The sequence below is a fragment of the Heterocephalus glaber genome, unplaced genomic scaffold, assembly GCF_053883595.1.
Source record: "Heterocephalus glaber isolate CG9 unplaced genomic scaffold, H.glaber_assembly_v1.0 deba00001760, whole genome shotgun sequence".
NCBI classification, from domain to species: domain Eukaryota; kingdom Metazoa; phylum Chordata; class Mammalia; order Rodentia; family Bathyergidae; genus Heterocephalus; species Heterocephalus glaber.
The window spans coordinates 2,929,268-2,952,866 of NW_028258457.1; the positions used below are offsets into that span (position 1 = coordinate 2,929,268).

Here is a 23,599-nt window from a genome sequence, read left to right on the forward strand (position 1 = left end):
ATTTTGAACTTACAAAAAAAAAAAGCCTCGCAAGTATAATACAGAAAATTCTAGTATTTCCTTCACCTAACTTCCCTTCTTGGTAGCATCCCATATAATCCTTTTGCAATCACCAGGAAATTAACATTGGTACAATATTTTTATACAATCTGTCTCTTACTTAAATTCTGTTAGGTTTTGTACTAATATTCTTTTTACGTTCAAGTATACCATCCATTTCATTTGGTTATTATTATTATTTTTTTTTTTGGTACCGGGGATAACTTGGGACCTTTGTGCCTGCAAGGCAGGCAACGGAACCACTGCGCTAAATCCCCGGCCCATTTGTTTATTATTTTAACTTTTCATTATCATTTATTGTTAGTGTAAAAATAACATTTTTTTTTCTTTTTCCTGTTTTCTTATGATGCTGGGGAGTGAACCCAGGACCTCACACATGCTAGGCAAGTGCTCTACCACTAAGCTACATTCCCAATTCTAATTCAAAGAATTTCTTAATTCCCCTTTAACCCAAGATTGTTGAAGAATATGGCAATGTTACATGATTCAATTATATTTATCCTAAAATAAATGTGAATATATATTTCTTTTATGTTCTAATGCAAAGTTCGTTTTATTTTTATTTATTTATTTTTTAATTTTTATTTTGTGGATTTTTCTTTTTTTGAGACAAGATGAACCCACTTGAACCCACTGTGTAGCCTAGGCTGGCCTCAAACTCACAGGGAGCCAGGTGTGGTGGTACATGCCTGTAATCCTAGCACTCAGGAGGCTAAGGCAGGAGGATTGCCATGGATTCAAGGCCAGCCTTAACTACATACCAAGACCCTGTCTCAAAAAAGAAAAATAACTTGTGATCCTGAGCTAAATCCCTGGCCACTGAAGTGTTTATTCCTGACCTTCTAATAGGTACATTATAAACACAATTTCATTTAATCCAAAAATCATCCAGTCAGTGTGTTTTTATCAATTTCCCTTCAGAGAGGAGAAAACTAAAAGTTATGAAGATTTAGGAACAACCCCAAGGTCACATAGCTCTGAAGTGAAGACTCAACCCTGGAATAGCTGAATAGAAACACTGAGATCCTACCATGGAGATTTGAAAATAGTAATAATAATAATAATAATTCTCAGTATTACTATTTATTGAGTTCTTACATAATGCCAGAAACTTAAGACCTATCATCATATTTAAACCTCAACACATTATTACCATCAGCTCCCTGTATTCATGGGTTCCATGAATTAAAAGTGTAGTCAGCCTTATGATTCTTGTGCCTGTATTAAACACATATGGACTTCTTTCTTGTCATTTTTCTCTAAGCCATACAGTAAAGCCACTATTTACATAGCATCTATATTATATTAGACACTTTAAGTCATCTCAAGATTAGAGTCTATGGGAGGATATGCATAATTTCTATGCAAATACTGCATTATTTTGCATGGAATTTGAGCACCCATGGATTTTGCTATCTGGGGGGCATCCTAGAACTAAACCCTTGTTAATACTAAGGGACAATTGTATAAATGCTTTTTTGTATATGGACTAACAACACTTTGCACAGATAAAGGAGCCTCTTCCTGTCCTCCTACATACTGACTCTTCTTTCTCTCCTCCAGGAAGTGTGGCTGCCATGCTAGGGGTAAACCACACTTTCATGCCTCAGTTTATCCTCATTGGGTTCTCTGCCTTCCCCGACCTTCAGCTGATGTTCTTCCTGCTGTTCCTGCTGATGTACCTGTTCACCCTGCTGGGAAACCTGCTCATCATGACCACCATCTGGAGCGAGCGCAGCCTCCACACACCCATGTACCTCTTCCTGTGTGCCCTCTCCATCTCTGAGATCCTCTACACCTTCGTCATCATCCCACGCATGCTGGCTGACCTGCTCCCACCCACCACTCCATCACCTTTGTTGCATGTGGCAACCAAATGTTCTTCTCATTCACATTTGGCTTCACCCACTCCTTCCTGCTCACTGTCATGGGCTATGACCGCTATGTGGCCATCTGTCACCCCCTGCGCTACAATGTGCTCATGAGCCCCCATGGCTGTGCCTGCCTGGTGGCCTGGTCCTGGATTGGTGGATCAGTCATGGGGATGGTGGTGACAACAGCAGTTTTCCAGCTCACCTTCTGTGGTCCCAATGAGATCCGCCATTTCTTCTGCCATGTGCCACCCCTGTTAAAGTTGGCCTGTGGAGAGAATGTACCAGTGGTGGCCAAGTGTGTGGGCTTGGTGTGTATCACAGTCCTACTGGGCTGCTGTCTCCTCATCCTCCTCTCCTACGCCTTCATTGTGTCTACCATCTTGAGGATCCCATCAGCTGAGGGCCAGCACAAAGCCTTCTCCACATGTGCGTCCCACCTCACGGTGGTGGTTGTGCACTATGGCTTTGCCTCTGTCATCTACCTCAAGCCCAAGGGCCCTCAGTCTCTGGAAGGAGACACCTTGATGGGCATCACCTACACGGTCCTCACACCCTTCCTCAGCCCCATCATCTTCAGCCTCAGGAACAAGGAGCTGAAGGTAGCTATGAAGAAGACCTTCCTCAGCAAACTTTCTCTCCAGAACTCTTGAAGAAGTTGACTTTCTGACAGGGATTGTGTTGAAGACAAGTTCACTCTTTCATCTTTCTTCCTCACTTTGTCCTGTCTGTCTGTCTGGCTCTGTTTCTCTCTTTGTCTCTGTCTCTCTATCTCTCTGTCTGTCCCCCCTCTCTGTCTCTTTCTCTGCCTATTCCTGCCTTCTTCCTTTCTTCCTTGTTAATAGGCTACTCATCACTCAAACTTTTGAGTATTTATCATTCACTTAGTATGATCTTTTCTGAATCTTTATTGAGATACAATTCACATGTCATATAACTCACTCTTTTTTTTTTTTTTTTTTTTTTTTTTGGTACCAGGGGATCGAACTTGGGACCTTGCACTTGCGAGGCAGGCAGCAGAACCACTGAGCTAAATCCCCGGCCCATAACTCACTCTTTTTAAAGTTTTGTGCAATATTAAGCACAGTCAGTTTAGAACATTTTCATCACCTGCAAAAGAAACTCTGAACCTTACAATCATCATTGCCCTCCTCCCTAAACCATGGCAAACACAAATATACTGTCTATTTCTATGGATTTGTGTCTTATGGACATTTTACATAAATGGAACCATATAATATCTGTCCTTTAGGGTCTGGGTTCTTTCAGCATCATGTTATCAAGCTTTATCCATGTTGTAACATGTGTCAATACTTTGTTCCTTTCCATGGCTGCATACTATTCCTTTGATTGGATAGGCCACTCACTAGTGGTTATCCACTCCAAAATTGGTGGAGATTTGAGTTGTCTCTGCCTTTTTGCTATTATGAAATATGCTGCTATAAACAATCACATATGAATGTTTATGTGGATATATGTCTTCATATCTTGATATATATACCTAGGAGTTAAACTGATGGGTCATACAATAACTGCTTAAGCATTTGAGGATCTTTCATAGTTATTCCAGAGTGACTGCTTCATATTATAGGCCCTCCAGCAGGATGTTAGTGTTCTGACTCCTCCACATCCTTGCCAACACTGTTATTTCGATTATAGTGACCCTAGTAGTATTTTATAGTTAATTTAATATAATTTAATTTACCATGCTGGGGATCAAACCCAGGGCCTACACATGCAGGAGAAGTGCTCTACCACTGACTTACACCCCCAGCCTTACTGAGGTTTTGATTTGCATTTCCTTCATGATTTAGGATAGATCTTAAATGTTTAACTCATGAGTTGATTTTTTGAGTTATATAAATGTTTTAATTGCAGATTTTTACTGTATGCAATTAACTGTATTTCACAACTAGCATCTTACAAAAACAGTACCATTAAGTCTGTAAAAAGTACTGAAATTAAACAGAAAATTACAGTACCACAAGAAACCACCAAATATCACAACTGTCAGGGTCTACGGCTTTTTCTTCAAATGTTACCTTATCTTTTATGTGATATTTGGCATCCAAGTTATGTTTTCAAGCTGATTTACATTTCAGAAGTCTCCATAACTGGATATATACTCAGCAAATGGTCACAGAAAGCAGGAGACTATAGAAGAATTTTTAAAGTATTGTGTGGTCTCAAAGTTGGGATTTTAAAATATAACATAAAACATTTTATTACTTGTAAACAAAAATGCAAAATCTGTAGTCATGGGCCAGGGATTTAGCTCAGTAGTTCCGCCGCCTGCCTCACAAGCACAAGGGCCCGAGTTCAATCCCCGGTACCAAAAAAAACCCTAAAAAAACAAACTCTATAGTCAAAAAATATTTTATTGGTAATTGTACATAATAGTGAGTGGGGCTATAAGTACTTTTTTATTTCAGAATATTAATAAATGCATAAATTGGCAGTTGTGTCTGAAAATAGGGAACTATGATTTTCATAACAATTGCTATATTAAATTAATTTAAGATTAGTTATTTCCCAGTTCTGTGCAACAATTCTATTTCTGTATTAACTAGACTCAAACATCTATGACCCTGAATAAGTTTGGGACAAGAAAACAGTGATAAAACTATCATTAAATTAAAACTTTTCCAAAATTACAGCTTTTCAAATATGGCAACTTTCTTTCTTTCTTTCTTTTTTTTTTTTTTTTTGGCCAAATGCTTATAATTATCTGAATTTTAATGTTTTATATAATACAGAAAATAACCCCTGTTCAATAACAATAGCACTAAACCTGAATTATAAAGCTAAATAATCAGTGCTTTGTTTACTAGTCTGCTAATAAACATTACAATACATGAATGTTTTGAAGAATAAGCAAACAAAAAAACCTCAAAAAATGGGTAAAACCAGAAACAAATTCAGAAACAATAATTTAGTAAAACATGTCAAAAACATTGGCAAAGGTTCACACAAATTCTTTCTTTCTTTCTTTTTGGTACTGGGGATTGAACTCAGGACCTTGCACTTGCGAGGCAGGTGGCAGCACCACTGAGCTAAATCCCCTTCCCAACACAAATTCTTTAATAATGACTTTCCTGGGCCAGGGATTTAGCTCGGTGGTTTCACAGCCTGCTGCGCAAGCACAAGGACCCAAGTTCAATCCCCAGTACCAAAAAAAAAAAAAAAAAAGATTTTCCTATTTAACCACACCAAGTACCAGCAGGTATATTTAAGAGGATAACCATTAAGAAAATCCTGTTGCAGCAATAGTGATTAAGTTGATCTCTGACTTGTATACATATAACTATGTGTTCACAATTCTCACATAATACATATTTAGGCAGCTTGCGGTATGTTATAAAAAATTTAAATTCATTACATACCAATAGTAGAGAATTATGTGTTAGAATTCACTAAACTAAAAGTGAAAATAGACTTACCAATAACACTGCATATGAATAATTCAACCACATTTTCATGACACCTAATTCCCAAAATGTTAAGTCTGGAAAGCTTTTGTAGGCAGAGACTGCAATAAAATCCAACAAATTCCGACAATTTTTAATTTTATGCAGAACTCAAATTAGGGATTGCACACAAATATGCTTGTCGTGAAAATGTGGTACTTTTCGGCATAATCTGTGTGTTTGCATGGTAGGACAGAAGTGATTAAGAAACTGAGGAAAGCCCGGGGATTTAGCTCAGTGGTTCCACCGCCTGCCTCACAGGCGCAAGGTCCCAAGTTCGATCCCCAGTACAAAAAAAGAAAACAAAGAAAGAAAGAAAGAAAGAAAGAAAGAAAGAAAGAAAGAAAGAAAGAAAGAAAGAAAGAAAGAAAGAAAGAAAGAAAGAAAGAAAGAAAGAAAGAAAGAAAGAAAGAAAGAAAGAAAGAAAGAAAGAAAGAAAGAAAGAAAGAAAGAAAGAAAGAAACTGAGGAAAATAAAGTTTCATGAGATTCTCCATTCAGTGATGAGGCTTCTTCTCCGGGTGAAGATGACCTGGACGCTCCCCTCGCTGTGTTATCAGAGCTGGAGCTGCTCTGACTGTGTTGGTCTGGGGAAGCTGTGCCAGATGCAGGTGGTGACTTTGTTTTTCCTTAAAGTCTGTAATAATGACTGTTAGATCTCCAACGGAAACTTCAAATGCTGAGCACTACTCCGATCCACATTTTTCAGTCTTGGCCTGGTTTTCTTATGACTGTTCTTTTTGCTGGTTGTTTCCTTTTCACTGTTTTCTTTTTCTACTTTATCTTTTTTCTCTTTCTTTGACTGTGTTGGGAGCACAAACTGCTGAGTAACCTGCTGTGCAACCAGCTGGGAGACAGGTCGAGGTTTCCGGGTGGAGATGCCCTGCCACACATCGCACCTCAAGCACTTGAAGGCCTCGGCGATGTTCCAGAAGGTGCAGGCGCTGCAGTCCCAGTAGCCCGCATCCGAGGATGGCTTTGGCTGCCGCTTCGGCCTGCAGAACACAGGGCGGGGTCACCACAGGCTGCGCCCGGGCCCGCAGCCGTCCCACGCATCAGTTATTTTACTTTACAAGGCAGATAGGATTATTAGTTCCATTTTAAAGATGAGGAAACTGAGTTACAAAGAGATAAAGTTGGCCAAAATCTCTCCCTTGAAGCTGCAAAGCTAGAATGGGACCTGCTCTTTGAGTTGAGCTGGAGATCAGAAGCACACATTTCTCAGGGACTATGAGGAGGGAAAGCAAAGCTAGTCTGCTCCAGAAAGAGGCGATTTGGACAAGAGACAAACCTGAGCTAGCACCAACAAAATCAATCCAGAAGATGGGGCTGGAAAGAAACATCCAGTGTGAGAGAACTGGGGAGACACTTTGTGAGCTCACACGAACTGGCGGTTGTGTTTCTGTGGTTTGTTTGATGTTTTGCTGTTACTGTTTTCAGTACTGGAAATTGAATCCAGGGCTCCATGCATGCTAGGGAAGTGATCTACCACTGAGGTGCATCCCCAGCCTTTTCTATAGTTTTTATTTTTGAGGCAGGGTTTTGATAAGTTCCTAGGCTGGATTTCAACTCATGATCCTCCTGCGTCAGTTCCCCGCCCCAATATCAGGGATCACAGGCAAGCAACACCATGCCAGGCTTCTGTGTGTGTGTGTAAAAGGTGCATTAATATGGAGAAGAGAATCATTTTAAAATATAAGTTGAGGGCTGGGGATTTAGCTCAGTGGTGCCTCTGCCTGCCTCACAAGCACAAAGTCCTGTGTTTGATCCTCTGTACCAAAAAAAAAAAATGTTAAATACCCATAATCCAAAATCCCTCATAGCAGAAATATTCATATTTCAGAGGGTTTTTTTTCAGGTCTTGGAATATGTACACTTACCTAATGAGATGTCTTGAGGAACAGGAGCCAAGTCTAAACACGATATTCATTTATGCTTTATATGTACCTTACAGTTTATAAACATGGAAAGATTCCATGCAATTTTTTTTTTTTTTGGTACCAGGGCTCAAACTCAGGACCTTGCGCTTGCAAGGCAGGTATGGTATCACTGAGCTAAATCCCCAGCCCTTCATACAATATTTTTTTTTTTTTTGGTACCAGGGATCAAACTCGGGTCCTTCCACTTGTGAGGCAGGCAGTAGAACCACTGAGCTAAATACCCAACCCATTCGTGCAATATTTTTAATGCACCTGTGTTTTGGCTGCAGCCTGTTACGTGAAGTCACGTGGAATTTTCCACTTGTGGCATGATGCTGGTGCTCAGAAAGTTTTGGATTTTAAGGATGCTCAACCTGTGTTGAATTGTTTAACCTAAAAAAATAAAATCCCTGACCCCTGGGGTTGGGTTTGAAGCTCAGTGGTAGAGCACTTGACTAGCATGCGTGAGGCCATAGGTTCAATGTCTAGGGCTGAAAAACAAATTCCTGGCCCCTTTTAAAGCCAGGTTATTTGGTTATGTTACATTAGACATCCCACAGTAGGTAACTAGCAATGCTTGTGGGCATCCTTTGCCTTCCCTCTAACATGTGGAGGAGTAGCAGACAGTGCCTCCCACAAGTTGTCACAGACAAGGGAAGGGCCATGGCCAGCACAAGTTCTTGGACACAGCTGTAGTGAATCGCAGTTCTGTAGGCAACTTGGAATATGATGGGACATAGGTAAGAACCAAACTGTGTGAATTTGAGAGAGTTGATGGAAAAGGTGGCTTCTGAGTTATACCTGAAAAAGACACTGCAATTGCTCATGGGCATCAGAGAAAAAAAAAAAGCAAACTTGCTGTCATTTAGGTGACCAATGGTAATGCACTGTGAAAATAAAACAAACCTTATTTTCACTTCTTGACTTAGGATTAGTTGTTTTATAAATTTGAAACGAGCAAAAAAGGTGAACTCAGTGAACATGCATTGGTTCGTAAAAGGGACATGTTCTAGATCCCTGAGCCAGGGCGACATGGGGGATGCTGTCCAGAAAAACAAGCCTAGTATCCTCTCTGTGTCAAATGTTGATATGTTGTTCATCATGGAGTTTTAAAAATGAATTATAATTGTGTATGTATCAAATTGCCACCCCACGCCTCGTAAATAGCTATAATTTAAAAATAAATGTTTTGAACGGAAAGTATGCACTCAATATTATTTTTTCCTGAAGTCTTTGGTGGGCACTTAAATTGGATGCTCAAGGTGACTGCCTCACCCGCCTCCTCCCAAAAGGTCCCTTTTATTTTTATTTTTATTTTTTGGTACCAGGGATCAAACTTGGGTCCTTGCACTCACAATGCAGGTGGTGGAACCACTGAGCTAAATCCCTGGCCATGGTCCCTTTTAAAAGGGAAAAAAAAAATGCTTGCCTTTCTTCTTCCTCTAAAGACAAAACAAAGAAGAAGCTATCATTAATTTATCTGCTGACAAAATAAGAATAAATGCAAGAAATCAGTGTAAACCTAGCTAGAGTCTTGGGAAGAGCGAGATGACCCTTGGTGGGCACACACTGCAGGAGTGGAGATGGCCCCACTCTGACCCCCAGCACTGGCCAGCACTCCCCACCCAGGAGCCCTGTCTCCGTCTCCCTCATTAATCAGCTTCTCCTTATTCACATCCCCCGCCCTCTGCATCCCTTGCTAATGGTTCCCTCTGCACCACATTCTTTGGTATCCCCCAGGCAGAGCTCAGAAGTGCCTGGAGACAGGCTGTTGACATGGAGATCTGTCTTTCCATTAGTCCCACCCCCAGTTAGAGCTCAGCGTTGCCAAGGTAATTTCTAGAGACCAAGGCCAGCTTGAAAGAGGTGATGGCTGCCATCACTCCACTCATCCTGCTCTTCCTCCCTGTTGACCTGACACCCTTGCTTGTGGCTGAAGTTCCAGCCTCTTCCTTGGGACATTTTCTTTCTTGTGCCACCCCAACCCCACAGGCTGTGTCTGCCCAGCAGCCAGAGGGAATCTCTCTGAAAAATATACCTCTATCTCCTGAAAAATACACTTCTATTAAACGCCCCCACTTCTTGGTCTCCAGATGATATTTTATGAAATTTCTCAGGCTCCTTGATGCTATGAACTGGTACTTTATAACAACCATCTCTGTCTGTATATCTATCACCTATCATCAATCTCTGTGTGTGTGTGCGTATATATATAGAGAGAGAGAGAGAGAGAAAGAGAGAGAGAGAGAAAGAGAGAGAGAGAGAGAGAGTTGGTTCTGTGTCTCTGTGTCTCAGGAGAACCATGACTAATGCCATCCACATCTTGATTAGACCCTTAATACTTCTCTGTGTGTCTCTCCACCAAGGGCTGTGGGAATACCTCAAAGGCAAGTCACAGAGGTGGACATCTCTGTACTCTCAAAATAAGCACAGGTCTTGACACATGGCACAAATAATTACTGAATTGATATTGAAAGGCTAGCAATTATTGAGTGCTTTCTGTATGCCAGATGCTGTCGGTTGCCCTACCTAGGATGTGCTACTTACTTCTGAGAGCCATCCTGAAAGACTAAACCCATTTTAATGATAGGAAGAAAAACATAAGAAATAAGAGGCAGTTGAACGGAGGCCCATTTGTTCATTAAATGTTTAATCACTGCACAGCCCTACTGTAGTTGAGCACTTCTCTCTCTCTCTCTCTCTCTCTCTCTCTCTCTCTCTCTCTCTCGGTACTGGGGATCAAACTCGGGACCTTGCACTTTCGAGGCAGGTGGTGGAATCACTGAGCTAAATCCCCGGCCCATTTGAGCCCTTCTCTCTCTCTTGAGAGAGCAATGTGTCTCTTGTGTCCCATCCTATTAGCTGTTGTCATGGCGATGAGTCCTGGGATCCTTCTCCAGACACTTGGAGGCATGTTTTGTTTTGTTTTGTTTTGTTACTGTGTAGCCCAGGCTGGCCTTCAGTGTTCCTCCTGCCTCAGCCTCCTGAGTGCTGGGATTACAGATGTGTGCCAGCACACCCGGCTGTGACAAACTTTATACTTGCCAACTGTGTGGTGATAACTATGAGGATCATCAGCTAGATCACTTTAAAGTAAAGGCATCACAATGCATCAACTGTGAAAAAGTTCTACATGCCCAAAAATCTTGTGGAGAATTGTTTGGAGAATATCACTTCAGTATGTGCCCTCTGTTTGACAAAGAGAAGAAGCAGCATTGCTGTGAAAACTGTGGAATTTGTAGGACCGATCCAAGGGAAGATTTTTTTTCTCATTCTTTGAAATTTAATTTATGCTTAGCTATGAATCTTCAAGGAAAACATAAGTGTATTGAAAATGTTTCTTGAAGGAATTGTCCAGAATGTTTGGAGGACATTCACATCCTGTGTCCTCGCTCATGTCCTGCAGTGTGGACCTCTTTTACATAGAACTTGATATGAAGAAAAGTTGAAAGAAGGCAGCTGGTGTTCGTGGCACATGCACCGTGCCTTAGACGTGACTTAGTACTGGAGAGAGCTGAATAACGAGGCAGCCCCGTCTCCTGAGGTGTCAGAACATCAGAGCGTGACTGTGGATATTCTCTGGATGGCTGCAATGGATGATTCACAGTCCAGTGTCATATTCGAGGCATAAAATGTCAGATTTATCATGCCTACAATACTGCTCAAACTAGGGGCTGTGGAATTTCACTGGATCAGCAATGACCAACTTGTATGCCACAGGAAAACTCAGCTTTTTGTGAAATAGGAAAAAAAACTCTGTGGAAAAGTACCCAGTTGTCAGAATATGTCACAATCAGTGCATTGAAACTAATATGTTTTTGTTTGTTTTATTGTTTTCGATTTTGTTTTCGTTTTTGTTTTTGTTTTTTGAGACAGGGTCTTAGTAAGTAGTCCAGGCTGGCCTTGAACTCACAGAGATCCTCCTTCCTCAGCCTTCTGGGTGCTAGGATTGCATGCGGGCACCACCAGGCCCAGCCATAGAGCTGGGGATTCCAGGGTCACAGCACACAAAGTATCTGTGGATTCAGGTTTGCTATACAATCATCTCAGCTGTCTACTGAGGGAAAGCCTCTGCTTGTGTGTGCATCAGAATTTCCTTTAATGTCAGTTGTTTGGAAGCCAACGTTTGTCACTGAAACTCATAGAAGTATATTATATTTTCAGGAATTTTGTTTTAAGTGACACTGCATACACAGTTCTTTTTATTTATTTATTTATTTATTTATTTATTTATTTATTTATTTTTTGGTACCAGGGATTGAACTCTGGACCTTGTGCTTGCGAGGCAGAAGGCGGAACCACTGAGCTAAATCCCCAGCCCCCTAGTTCTTGATAGAACTACACTTGATTCTCATTATTATTCTTTATAGGACTGTGCTATAAGTTCTACCTTATTGTTAAAAACCTAATTACATATGCTTTTGCATTTTTTAAGACAGTCCTTTGGGGCCTATAAGTGCATTTAGATGTAATAAGCACTAATAGTTATATTGAAACAAAAGAAGACACACGGCAATATATCAGAAAGCCGATTTCCATACATGTGCTCCAACAACGTTAACAAACTTGGAAACTTTTTTCCAGTAGATGGAAAAAATTGTTCTTCATGGTAAGCCTCATTTTCCCTCATTCTTCTAGATTAATTTATTCAACAAATATTTAAGAAACTGCCACATGCCAACTGATCATACAGCAAAAGACAAAATAGACTGAGTACCTGTCCTTTAGCTGCTCAAAACAATATCCTAATGGGCAGAAACAGACAATATCCAACCAAGAGGGAGAAGCCAAATGATAATATGCTCGTGGAGAAAAGTAAACATCGAGAGAAATAGTACTTGGCCAGTGGCTTGCTGTTCTCTACAGGCAGTTATGGAAGGGCTCACTGCTATTCAAGTAGAAGGCACTGGGCAGTGGAGAAAGAGCCAAGCAGACATCGGAGTGAAAACTGTTATAGGCAGTGGAAGAGTATGGGCACAGAAATGCAGAGTGTGTTTGAGGGGTAGCCAGGATACTGGAGCAGAGGGGGTAAGGGAGAGCATAAAATATGAGGCCAGCAGGGTGTGGCGGTGCACGCCTGTAATCCCAGCACTCAGGAGGCTGAGGCAGGAGGATCGCTGTAAGTTCAAGGTCAGCCTGGGTTACATAGTGACTTCAGGGCCAGCCTGAACTACATAGCAAGACCTTGTCTCAAAAAAAAGAAAAGAAAAGAGGAAGGAAGAGAGAAAAAAGAAAGAAAGAAAAAAGAAAGACAGAGAGAAAGAAAGAAAGAAGAGAAGAGAAGAGAAAAGAAAAGGAAAGGAAAGAAAAGAAAAGAAGCAAGGCCCAGGGCACTGTAAGGAGACATTGCAGGGTTCTAAGTAGAGGGATATTAATACAGCATGTGTTTGAAAGACTCAATCTTCCCTTATTTTGTTTGTTTGTTTTGTTTTGTTGTTTTTAAGACAAGGTCTTGTTATGTAGTCCAGGCTGGCCTTGAACTCTTGGTGATCCTTCTCCCTCAGCCTCCTGAGTGTTGAGATTACAGGCATGCACCGCCATGCTCTGCTTCAAGTTGCCTTTTTATTGAGAATATAGCATAAGAGGGGGAAGGGTGGAGGCAGAAAGAGCAACTTTGAAGCGATGGAAACCATCCAGGTGAGAGAGGATGGTCACCTAGACCAAGATAGTAGCAGCAGGGCTGGTGACCAGGAGCCAAGTTCTGGATCTGCTTTGAAGAGAGAACCAACCTTGATTTGCTGGTGAGTTGGAGGAATCAAGAGTGAAATAAACCAAACACACAAGCTTAAAAATGGCATGATTCCTCCTCTATGAGAAACCCCAAAGATAAAGAGCAAAAAATAAGATAATAGGAAGCTATTGCAAAAGGAAAGGAGACCAAGAGCTAGGGGGAGAGGAGAGGAAGGGGAAGGGGATTTAAAAAGAAGGAAGATGTGCTATGTGCATGTACCAAGTCCTCAAGACGCATGTAATCATTATATACTGAACATGGGGACTAATAAAAATAAAAATGAAGAAAAAGAATGTCTCCAAAAACTGAGATTGATGATTTTTTTTTTTTTGGTACCAGGGATCGAACTCAATGATGTTTTTTGAGATAGGAAAGACTGGGAGGAAAGAGAAGGAAGAGGAAGAGGAAGAAGGAGGAGGGAATGGGAATGGTAATGAGAATATTCAAGAATTAGATTTGGACATGTTACGTTTGAGATGCCTACCACGTAGCCAAATGGAGATGTTGAGGAAGCAGTGGGGAAGATGTGAAGAAAAGGATTTGGGGGACATCCCTGTAAAAATGGCACATTAGGCCCTTATACCTGAGGGACATGCAGGGAGCAAGGGACTCGCAGCAAGCAACGGACTCTTAAGTACAACGTGGAATTGGCTGGAGTGACTGCCTGGTATTCCACTGTATGCATAGCCAGCATGTTATGTGGAATACATATCAAAGTATCAGTCTAGTCAGGTGGGAAATTAATTAGTGGTAGTTCAGTCTCACTCAAATGTGGCTCTTCCCATGGCCCTAAAGGACAGTGAGGTTTCTCACAGTAAATATGTAAGCCAACATTCTGGTTTGTTCAGTGTTGTGGGGCTTGAGTTATTCCAGTCTACAAATATCCACCAAGAATTTATTGTATATTCCAAGCACCATCCTGGTGCTCTATGTGATGATGAGCAGGGTGACCAGGCTTCCTGATCTTACCAAACTTGTAGCATACGGATTTGCAATAAATTAGCCTCACACATTCAGTGCTCAACTAACAGTGGAACCTGTCCATCTTCCAGGCTCTTCATTTGTTTGGATACCAGTGGTGTTAGAGTCCAAGTGAGTCTTTGATTAAGCAAATGAAAGACATTTTTTTTTCTTTTTTCCAGTTTTTATTTTTTATTAGCACATGTTTGCATAGCACAATGATCACATTCCTCGTGGGGATTTGGTACATGAACATGTCACATCTCAACTGTTTTTTCATCCTCTCCTTCCCTCACTCCATCACTTGGTCCCCTTCCCTTTTACAAACCATCTATCTCCCTTTTTCCTATTATTATCTTTTATTTTGCTTTTTATTTATATTTGGGGGTTCTCATATATGCAATTTTTTTTTAGTTCTTTTATTGGTACATTTTAGGTATACAATTCGTTTACATTTATCATTGGGTGTTTGTACCTGTACATGATACATCTTGGTTCTTATTTTTTTTTCCCCATTACCTGTGCACACTTCAGCCCCTCTGCCCTTCCCTATTTACATAGATTTCATTTCCTTTTTTTTCTTTTCTCATAGTTTTCCCTTTCCCTCTTTTCCTTTCCCCTTCCCCTCCCTTCACTCCTTCATCTTTGGACCTTTTTTCCTATTTCAAATTATCAATTATTCATTCTAATCATTTTAATCCTTGTTTACACTATCAGTTTCTCACACTAGTGAAACTATTCGGTAATATATGCAATATTTAAGCTTGTGTGTCTGACTTATTTCACTGAACAAAATGGTTCAAGGTGCATCCATTTCCTACAAACAACTCAAATTTATCTTTATGGCAGAGTAGTACTCCATTGTGTATAAATACTACATTTTCTTTATCTATTCATCTTTGATGGACATATGGGCCATTTTCAAGATTTAGCTATTATAAATTATGCTGCTATAAACATGGGTATGCATGTATCAGTATAATATGATGTCTTCAACTCATTTAGGAAGATACCTAGAAGGGGAATAGTCGGGTCAAATGGAATTTCTAGTTTTACTTTTTTGAGAAATCTTCATACTTATTTCCATAAATAATTGCATTAGTTTATATTCTCACCAACAATGTAGGAGTATTCCTTTCCCCCTGCAGTCTTGCCAACATTTGTTATTATTTGATTTCTTGATGATGGCCATTCTTTCTGGAAAGGATGGAACCTCAGTGTTTCAATTTGCATTTCTCTAATGGCCAATGATATTAAGCATTTTTTCATATATTTATTGGCCTTCTCCTCCTCCTCCTCCTCCTTCTTCTTCTTCTTCTGTGTCTATTCATTTCAGTTGCCCATTTTTTCTTATCTTTTTTTTTTCGGTACCAGGAATTGAACTCAGGACCTTGCACTTACAAGGCAGGTGGCAGAACCACTGAGCTAAATCCCCGGCCCAGTTGCCCATCTTTGGGGGGGGGGGTACCGGGGATCGAACTCGGGTCCTTGCGCTTGAGCAGCAAGCAGCGAAACCACTGAGCTAAATCCCCAGCCCAAGATTCTTTTTTGGGGGGTACCGGGGATCGAACTCGTGACCTTGTGCTTGCGAGGCAGACACCGGAACCACTGAGCTAAATCTCCAGCCCTGCCCATTTTTTAATTGGGTCTTTTATCTTGGTGGATTTAATTTTGTTGGTTTTTTTATATGTTCTAAACAGTAGCTCTCTATTCTTGCTGAGATTGGCTTTGTTGCTGGCAAAGGGACATCTCAGCTCAGTGTGAGGAATTATTTAGAAATTCCAAGACTAAAACTTATTTTCAAATAAAAAATTATACTAATAAAAAATAAAAATTGAAAAGAAAATCATGAATGACTCTGGAATTTACTGAAAATTTCCCACAAAGTTCCAAGGATGAAGGTTTTAGTGCATGGTAGATCACATCACCCTCCAGTGCCCATAAAGTACTCTAAGGATGTTGAGGTGTGTGGTTTGGTGGATGACAATGATCCCTGTATTCAGGTCCACAAAACCCACTGTAAGAAGACACTGCATGAAGCACTGAATGGAGAGGACATGGAGTCTGAGAAGACAGAAATCCTGGCTCTTTCCTGTTGTGTGATCTTGGAGGAGTCTTGGTTTCCTCTCTGTCAAATGGGGAGGGTGTGATTCTATTGCACCCTCTCATGAGGCTGTAATGACACACAATGTGCCCGAACAGTAAGAAGAAACATGAACTGCAGCATGTACTGGGAAAAGGGAGCTTCTCTGGGTTCCTCAGTTGTGACTGAAATTGCTTCCCGCTTCCCCCCATTTCCTGTTATCACAGGATGTGTTTACCATTGAAGTGATCCTCTAAAGAGTGACTTCATCCTTTAGGACAAATGATGTATAGTTTGCTATTCAACTTAAACTTGAAAACATGTATTTTTAACAAATTATAAATGCTGTTCAGTGGGATCAACCTTAAATTCCTCTCTGTAGAGTAACAGGTGAGCATTAAGCCCCACAAGATAAACTTTCATCCTGGGCTCTGCACTCATTGTCCATCTTCAGCAGAAAGCTCCTCTTTGGCCTTTGTGCTGTATCACCAACACAACAGATGATACTTCGCAGTGGAACCGTTTACTTAAACCAACTGTGAAAACATTTCTGTCCATCTACAAGTATTCAAGCTTTACCACTGAAGTGTCAAGATTTCCCCAACTCTTTTTCTGGATATCTGCTTAGTCCTGTTTCCAACTTCTACTGCACAGATCTGGACAATGATGAAATACGGTGCTTTTGCTTTCCTTTCTTTTAAGCTGGGGTAGTCTTTTATAGACTGAAAAAATCTGAGTTATTCCTACCTTGTGTTATGAGATAGAAGTGGAATATGAAGTCTTCCATTTCTCATTGCATTGTGGGTTTGTGTTGCCAAGAATAATAAATAACACTGGATCTGGGCAGGCGAACAGATCTAGAGACTTGGCGCTGACAGTATCCTGTCACAGGTACAGAGTAAAATCTGATTTTCTCTGTGTTATGAGCTCATACACCCTTCCACTCCAAACAAATCCCTGATGTTGATTGACCCTTGTGTATATATACATTTGTATGTTGGCTACAAAGGCAGCTTGATTGGCTCAGAAAACATAACTCAGCATATAAGATGGGGTATCATCTCTAACAGTAGAATTTGGTAACCATATTTAGTTATTTCCAAGGAATTTTCCCCAGATTGTTATATTTTTTCTGGGTAAAGTTTGCTGAGGAAGGTCTTCTTCATAGCTACCTTCAGCTCCTTGTTCCTGAGGCTGAAGATGATGGGGCTGAGGAAGGGTGTGAGGACCGTGTAGGTGATGCCCATCAAGGTGTCTCCTTCCAGAGACTGAGGGCCCTTGGGCTTGAGGTAGATGACAGAGGCAAAGCCATAGTGCACAACCACCACCGTGAGGTGGGACGCACATGTGGAGAAGGCTTTGTGCTGGCCCTCAGCTGATGGGATCCTCAAGATGGTAGACACAATGAAGGCGTAGGAGAGGAGGATGAGGAGACAGCAGCCCAGTAGGACTGTGATACACACCAAGCCCACACACTTGGCCACCACTGGTACATTCTCTCCACAGGCCAACTTTAACAGGGGTGGCATATGGCAAGCAAAATGGTGGATCTCATTGGGACCACAGAAGGTGAGCTGGAAAACTGCTGTTGTCACCACCATCCCCATGACTGATCCACCAATCCAGGACCAGGCCACCAGGCAGGCACAGCCATGGGGGCTCATGAGCACATTGTAGCGCAGGGGGTGACAGATGGCCACATAGCGGTCATAGCCCATGACAGTGAGCAGGAAGGAGTGGGTGAAGCCAAATGTGAATGAGAAGAACATTTGGTTGCCACATGCAACAAAGGTGATGGAGTGGTGGGTGGAGAGCAGGTCAGCCAGCATGCGCGGGATGATGACAAAGGTGTAGAGGATCTCAGAGATGGAGAGGGCACACAGGAAGAGGTACATGGGTGTGTGGAGGCTGCGCTCGCTCCAGATGGTGGTCATGATGAGCAGGTTTCCCAGCAGGGTGAACAGGTACATCAGCAGGAACAGCAGGAAGAACATCAGCTGAAGGTGGGGGAAGGTGGAGAAGCCGATGAGGATGAACTCAGTCACTGTTGAGTGATTAGCTCCCCACATGGAGGCTGCTTCTGGGGTGAGGCATGGTGGGGAGAGGTCACCTACTGGACAGGAAAAGGCAGTCGGTCAGCCTCCATCCCACCTCAGCTTGCCCTAAAGTCTGATCGTGGTCAAGGATAACAAGTGGCATCAATTCAATTCCTACTGTTACCTTCTATAACTTAATGATCTTATCTGCTTTGTGAAGATGGTGCTATTTTTTTTACCCCCATCCTAGGTATGTTGAGCGAACTCATTGAGAATGGAGTGTAGAAAGGCTCAACAAGTTGCTTAAGGTGAAGCTGCCGAAATGGCCAGTTCAAAACTCAGACCCACAGCTGGCTGACTCCAAAGACTACACCCTGCACAGTTCTTTGACTTTGTTTCCCCACATGAAGAGTCCCTTTCCTGAACCTTCCAACATTGCTTCCATGCCCTATTCTTTCTTTGTGATAAATCCCATTCTACCCACAGCTTCAGATACCACAAGATATCTCTACCCTTGCCCATAAATTCATGGAAAAGGAGCATCTCTGGCTTAATTTACATTGGTCAGATTCTTCCTCTGCAGTTATTCATCCGCATGGGAAGTGAGATGTAACAGACTGTATTGTTTTAAGGGAAGAGACTGAAGTAAAGTATTGTTTCCTGGTGTCCATGAATCATGTCTGTATGTTCTGAGTCAATGCAACATAACTATCAGACAGATAGAAGGTAGTAAGAGGTAGCAGACCCAAGTTCAAATCCCTGTGTGCCTGTTGTGTAACCTAAACAAGTTTCTCCATCTCTATGTACCTCATTCCCCCCTCTCTATCAAAGAGTTATTGTGAAAAACAAATGAATTCTTCTTGGAAGTTGTGTTATATGCTAACTAAGGAAATACAAGTAAGCAAATATACATACTTTGTCCTCAGTAAATAATTATAAGAATCCATTGAATATGAGATTTCAGTGTTTTTTGTTGTTGTTTTGGTTTTTTTTTTTTTTGTATCAAGAATGGAACTCAGGACAGGCACTGTACCACTGAGATATATCCCCAGCCACCTTCCGTGCTTCTGTATGAATCACTTAACAATATTTAAGTTATCTTTTTCCAAAAAAGCTAGGCAATATAAAATTAACAGAGTAAATCACTAATCTAGTTTCTGTTTCTATAAATCTGCCTGTTCCAGACATGTCACATAAATGGCATCATACACTATGTGCCCTTTTTGTGCCTGTGCAGTGGACCAGGCTTTGAACTTATGTCTGACTGACCCCAACGCTTGTCTTTTCCTGGCCTCTTTCTTGTTATAGTCATCACTTACTGGTGGCTGTTAAGGAAAGTCAGAGGCTGCTCCCAAGGTTAAGAAGATGTCCCGTCCCCATGGCTGACCATACCCACATTGTCAACCTCATATTACAGGAGATCCCAAACATCCAAGAAAGAAAGAACTAAGGGAAGATTAGAGCTGATTCCTTCTGGGGGAGGTGGCTGAGGACTGCATATACCATTCTCTAGCATGATGGGACACAGAATGCAGCTAAAACAGGCCCATCTTCAGTCAGGAAGACACAAAATCATTAACAATAAAAGGTCTGTGGTTTCCTGGGACTTGTTAGGACAGAGAGAGAGAGGAATAGGCAGAGCAAAGAGGGTGTTTAAGATGGTGAAACCACATTGTAGAATATTGTGATGGTGGATGAGGGACATTGTGCATTTGTCAAAATCCAAACACCAAGTGTGGCTCTTAATATAAACATGGGTTTTAGTGAAAAGGACACACAGAGAGACAAAGGCAGAGAGTACAAGAGATACAGGAAAAGAAATAGAAAGAAGAGAGAGAAGGAGAGGGAGAGGAGACAGACAGTTTTCTGGCACTGGCACAGTGGGGTCATCTCGCCACCTAGAGACTTGAGAGCTAAGCATGACACAGAGAAGTCCTACCCATATATACCCCAAATGTAGTGTTCCCCAAATTCTGCATTAGGGACACTGGGGACAGAATCATTCATTTTAAAATTGTTAATATTACTTTTGATTGACTAAGCATAATTGTATGTATTTATAGGGTAGAAGGTGAGATTTTTTTTGTTTGTTTTGTTTTTGGTACCAGGGATCGAACTTGGGACCTTGTGCTTGTGCAGCAGGAGCCAGAACCACTGAGCTAAATCCCTGGCCCCAAGGTGAGGTTTTGATGATATACACAATGTGTCATGATTACATCAAGTTTATGACCATATCCACCACCTAAATTATTTGTCATTTTTATGGTAAAATATTTGGAGTTGGCTTAGTTATTTTGACATGTACATGATCATTGACTAAATTCACTCTGCTGTACAATAGACCCCAAAATGGATTGTTCCATCTAACCAAAACTTTTTCTTCTTTGATCAACAATTCTGAATTTCTTCCTTCCCCCACCCCACTTCTAGTCTTTGGTAACCATCCATCCAGGCACAGAAAGACAAAGACTACATGATCTCACTTATAAATGGAACCTAAAAATATTGAATTTATAGAAGTAGAGAGCAGAACAATGGGGCTGAGCTGTGCTCTGTGTTTGGGGCTGTCCTGAGCATTATAGGACGTTGAGCAGTATCTTGATCTACTAGATGCCAGTAGCATCCCCTAACTGTGACAGTAAGATGTATCCTCACACATTGTCGAATATTCTCTGGGAGACAGAATGATGCCCAGTTCAGAACCATGGGCTCGGTCTGTCTTCTTTCTCAGACCCTATCTAGTCTTCCCTATTGTACCATCCCAGCCATCTCTTCTTAGTGAAGTTATTTACCTTTCCCCTCTCTGACCCTCTCTCCCATCTCAGCTTCCTTCTCTATCCTTTTTCTCTGCCTTTTCTCATCCTTAAATCCTCATCATCACCTCATATGGCCCCAGTAATACCTTCCTCATTGTTTATACCCCAGGGAGTAACCCAGATACTCTAAATTCTGAATCTCCTTGTCTCTCTCTTCTCTCCCTAAACATTTCTCCATTGGCTTTTGGCTAGACAGACCAAGAAGAGAGGTTAAAACTAATAGACATAGCAATGGCTTTCCTCTCTGCACCTCAGTCTTCTCATCTGTCCAAAGAACTTACTTCATAAGGTAGCGGTGCTCCAAAACAGATAGTCAGCTAAGCATTATGCTCCCCCATGTCACATAGATCTGAATTTCCTGAGGTCATGTAAATGGGAGGCTTGTCTGAGTCAATGGCAGATACTGACTCCCCAGGTCTCTCCTGGTGAGGTTGCTCAGAAGGAAAATGATTCTCCTGAAGGTTGAGACGTGGTGCCTCGTTCTTCTTTACCCTGGCAGGAGGCCCTGGTTTAAAGTTTCCTTGTAGATGGGGCTGCTCCAGTGTGCCCTGCCAGTTGGGGGGGAAAGGGGGCTTGACAGAGCTTGACTGCCATTATTTATCCCTCCCCTGTTGCCTGCCCACTGCTTCCTCTGGCTGTGCTCCTGCTACCTCTGCCTCTGCCATAGGGATGTTGGGACCCCTAGGGACCAGGCCTGGATGAGGCAACCTCAGGGAATCTGTGTCCTTATTTTGTCTCCCTCCTGCCTTCCAAGGTTGAGTCAATTACCTGAACTTCTCAAGGGCTTGAGAAGGGACTAATGCTCTACAAATTTGGGATTTGGGGCTTGGCTCTTGATGATGACAAAAAAGCAGCCCTCCCATCCCCTTGGGCTCAGGCTGCCTTACATACACCCTCCACTTCTGCATCCATGTCTTTTGCCTAGTTATATTTAAAGATTTTAAAATCAAAGAACAGACCCAGGAGAAGGCTTCCAGGCCACTGTACAACCCCCTCCCTGAGCACAGAGGAGGTGAGTGGCTCCCACTGCCCAGGAGGAGGCTTCTGGGACACCATACTACCTCCCCAGCAGAGAGGAGGTGAGCCACTCCCAGCGCCCAAGAAGAGGCTTCCAAGCCACGGTATCACTACCCCCAGCACTGAAGAGGTGAGCAGCTCCCAGTGCCCAGGAGGAGGCTTCCAGTCTGTCATACAATCCCCTCCCCTGGGACAGAGGAGGTGACCCGCATGGGCACCAGTAACACCTCCCACCCCCCATCAAAATGAGAAGACACATAACCAAGTCTTGAAACCAGACTTCCAGATCACCTAAAGCAACCCCAAAGAGAAATGAGATGGAACATGCTGATACTCAACCACCTGGACTCCCTGAACAGGCAACAAAAGAGGATCTGGAAAAAAATAAAATCAGAAATAATTTTTCAGATAACAGCAGAGATTGTGCCCATAGTGCAAGACATGATCAATAAATATAGAGAAGACATAGATAAAAAATAGAGGAACTGAGGAACATGATGGAATCCCAACACAGGAAACAAATGGAATCCATAAAACAGATTCAAACAGATTTCCAGGAAATTAAAAACTCCATTGAAAGCTTATGCAGCAGAATGAGCCAATGTGAGGACAGAATTTCAGATATAGAAAATAGGATTGCAATTAGTGACCAGGAAAAGAAAAATTGCTTTAAAATTATAAGGGACCATGAGAAATCAATCCAGCAGCTGCTAGATGATGCAAAGAAGAATAACATAAGACTGATCAGAATCAATGAAGAAACAGGAGACAGTGCAGACGACATAAAAAAACTATTCACAGAAGTGATGGCAGAAAACTTCCCAAGCAGGGGAAAAGAACTTGACATACAGATAATAGAGGACTCCAACTAGCCTTGATCAAAAAACAATCTACACATAGGCATATACTTGTTGAGATTTCAGAAATCCAATGGAAGAACAAAATTCTACAAGCATTTAGAGAAAAGAAACAAATCACATACAAAGGAAAGCCCATCAGAATCACAACAGACTTCTCAATGCAAACCCTCAAGGCAAGAAGAGCTTGGAGTGACATATTTCAAGCCCTAAAAGAAAACAGCCTCCAACCCAGATTGATGTACCCTGCAAAACTATCTTTCAGAATTGATGGAGAAATAAGATACTTTCATGACAAAAAGAGCACCTTAGGAACTTCATGAATACCAAACCAGCACTCCAAAAAATTTTAGACAATATTCTAGGAAGAGACAATGAGGATCACAACCCTAGGAACCACAGCAAAATTAATCCATTGGGTGTAACAAGAAATTAAATGCAAAGGGGGAGAATCCAACAAGAAGAAAAACTCAAGAAAGGATAAGTCAATACATATCACTTATAACCACCAATGTTAATGGTCTCAATTCACCAATCAAAAGAAATAGACTGGATTCCACTGCTTGCTCCTAGGGCAGAGGAGGTGAGCCAACCCCAGCACACAGGAGGAGGCTCCCTGCCACCATTCCACTGCTCCTAGGGCAGAAGAGGTGAGCCAACCCCAGCACCCAGAAGGAGGTTCGCCATTGCCATTCCACTGCTTCTAGGGCAGAGCAGGTGAGCCAATCTCAGCTCCCAGGAGGAGGCTTCGCACAGCCATTCCATCACTTACTCCTAGAGCAG

At 41.8% G+C, this 23,599-nt stretch overlaps 2 protein-coding genes and 2 pseudogenes across 2 annotated transcripts; 2 read left to right on the plus strand and 2 right to left on the minus strand.

Annotated features, from left to right (window-relative positions):
• Window positions 1–534: 534 nt before the first annotated feature.
• On the plus strand, window positions 535–6,476 carry LOC101711712 (olfactory receptor 10H2-like). Its single transcript, XM_087201553.1, is given in 2 exon segments — window positions 535–1,893; window positions 1,896–6,476. Coding segments are annotated over 2 exon segments (945 nt in total). The 5' UTR covers window positions 535–1,637; the 3' UTR covers window positions 2,585–6,476.
• LOC101713160 (YY1-associated factor 2-like) lies at window positions 3,038–7,327 on the minus strand (annotated as a pseudogene).
• On the plus strand, window positions 6,679–11,431 carry LOC147821174 (RING finger and CHY zinc finger domain-containing protein 1 pseudogene; annotated as a pseudogene).
• A 5,780-nt stretch (window positions 11,432–17,211) lies between these two features.
• LOC101711345 (olfactory receptor 10H1) lies at window positions 17,212–18,159 on the minus strand. The gene has a single exon (XM_004875390.2). The coding sequence runs from the start codon at window positions 18,157–18,159 to the stop codon at window positions 17,212–17,214; it is 948 nt and encodes a 315-aa protein (XP_004875447.2).
• Between the last annotated feature and the right edge of the window lie 5,440 nt (window positions 18,160–23,599).

Bases quoted from the DNA above. Each gene is read 5' to 3' on its own strand.
- LOC101711345 (XM_004875390.2), bottom strand. From the start codon at position 18,159: ATGTGGGGAGCTAATCACTCAACAGTGACTGAGTTCATCCTCATCGGC.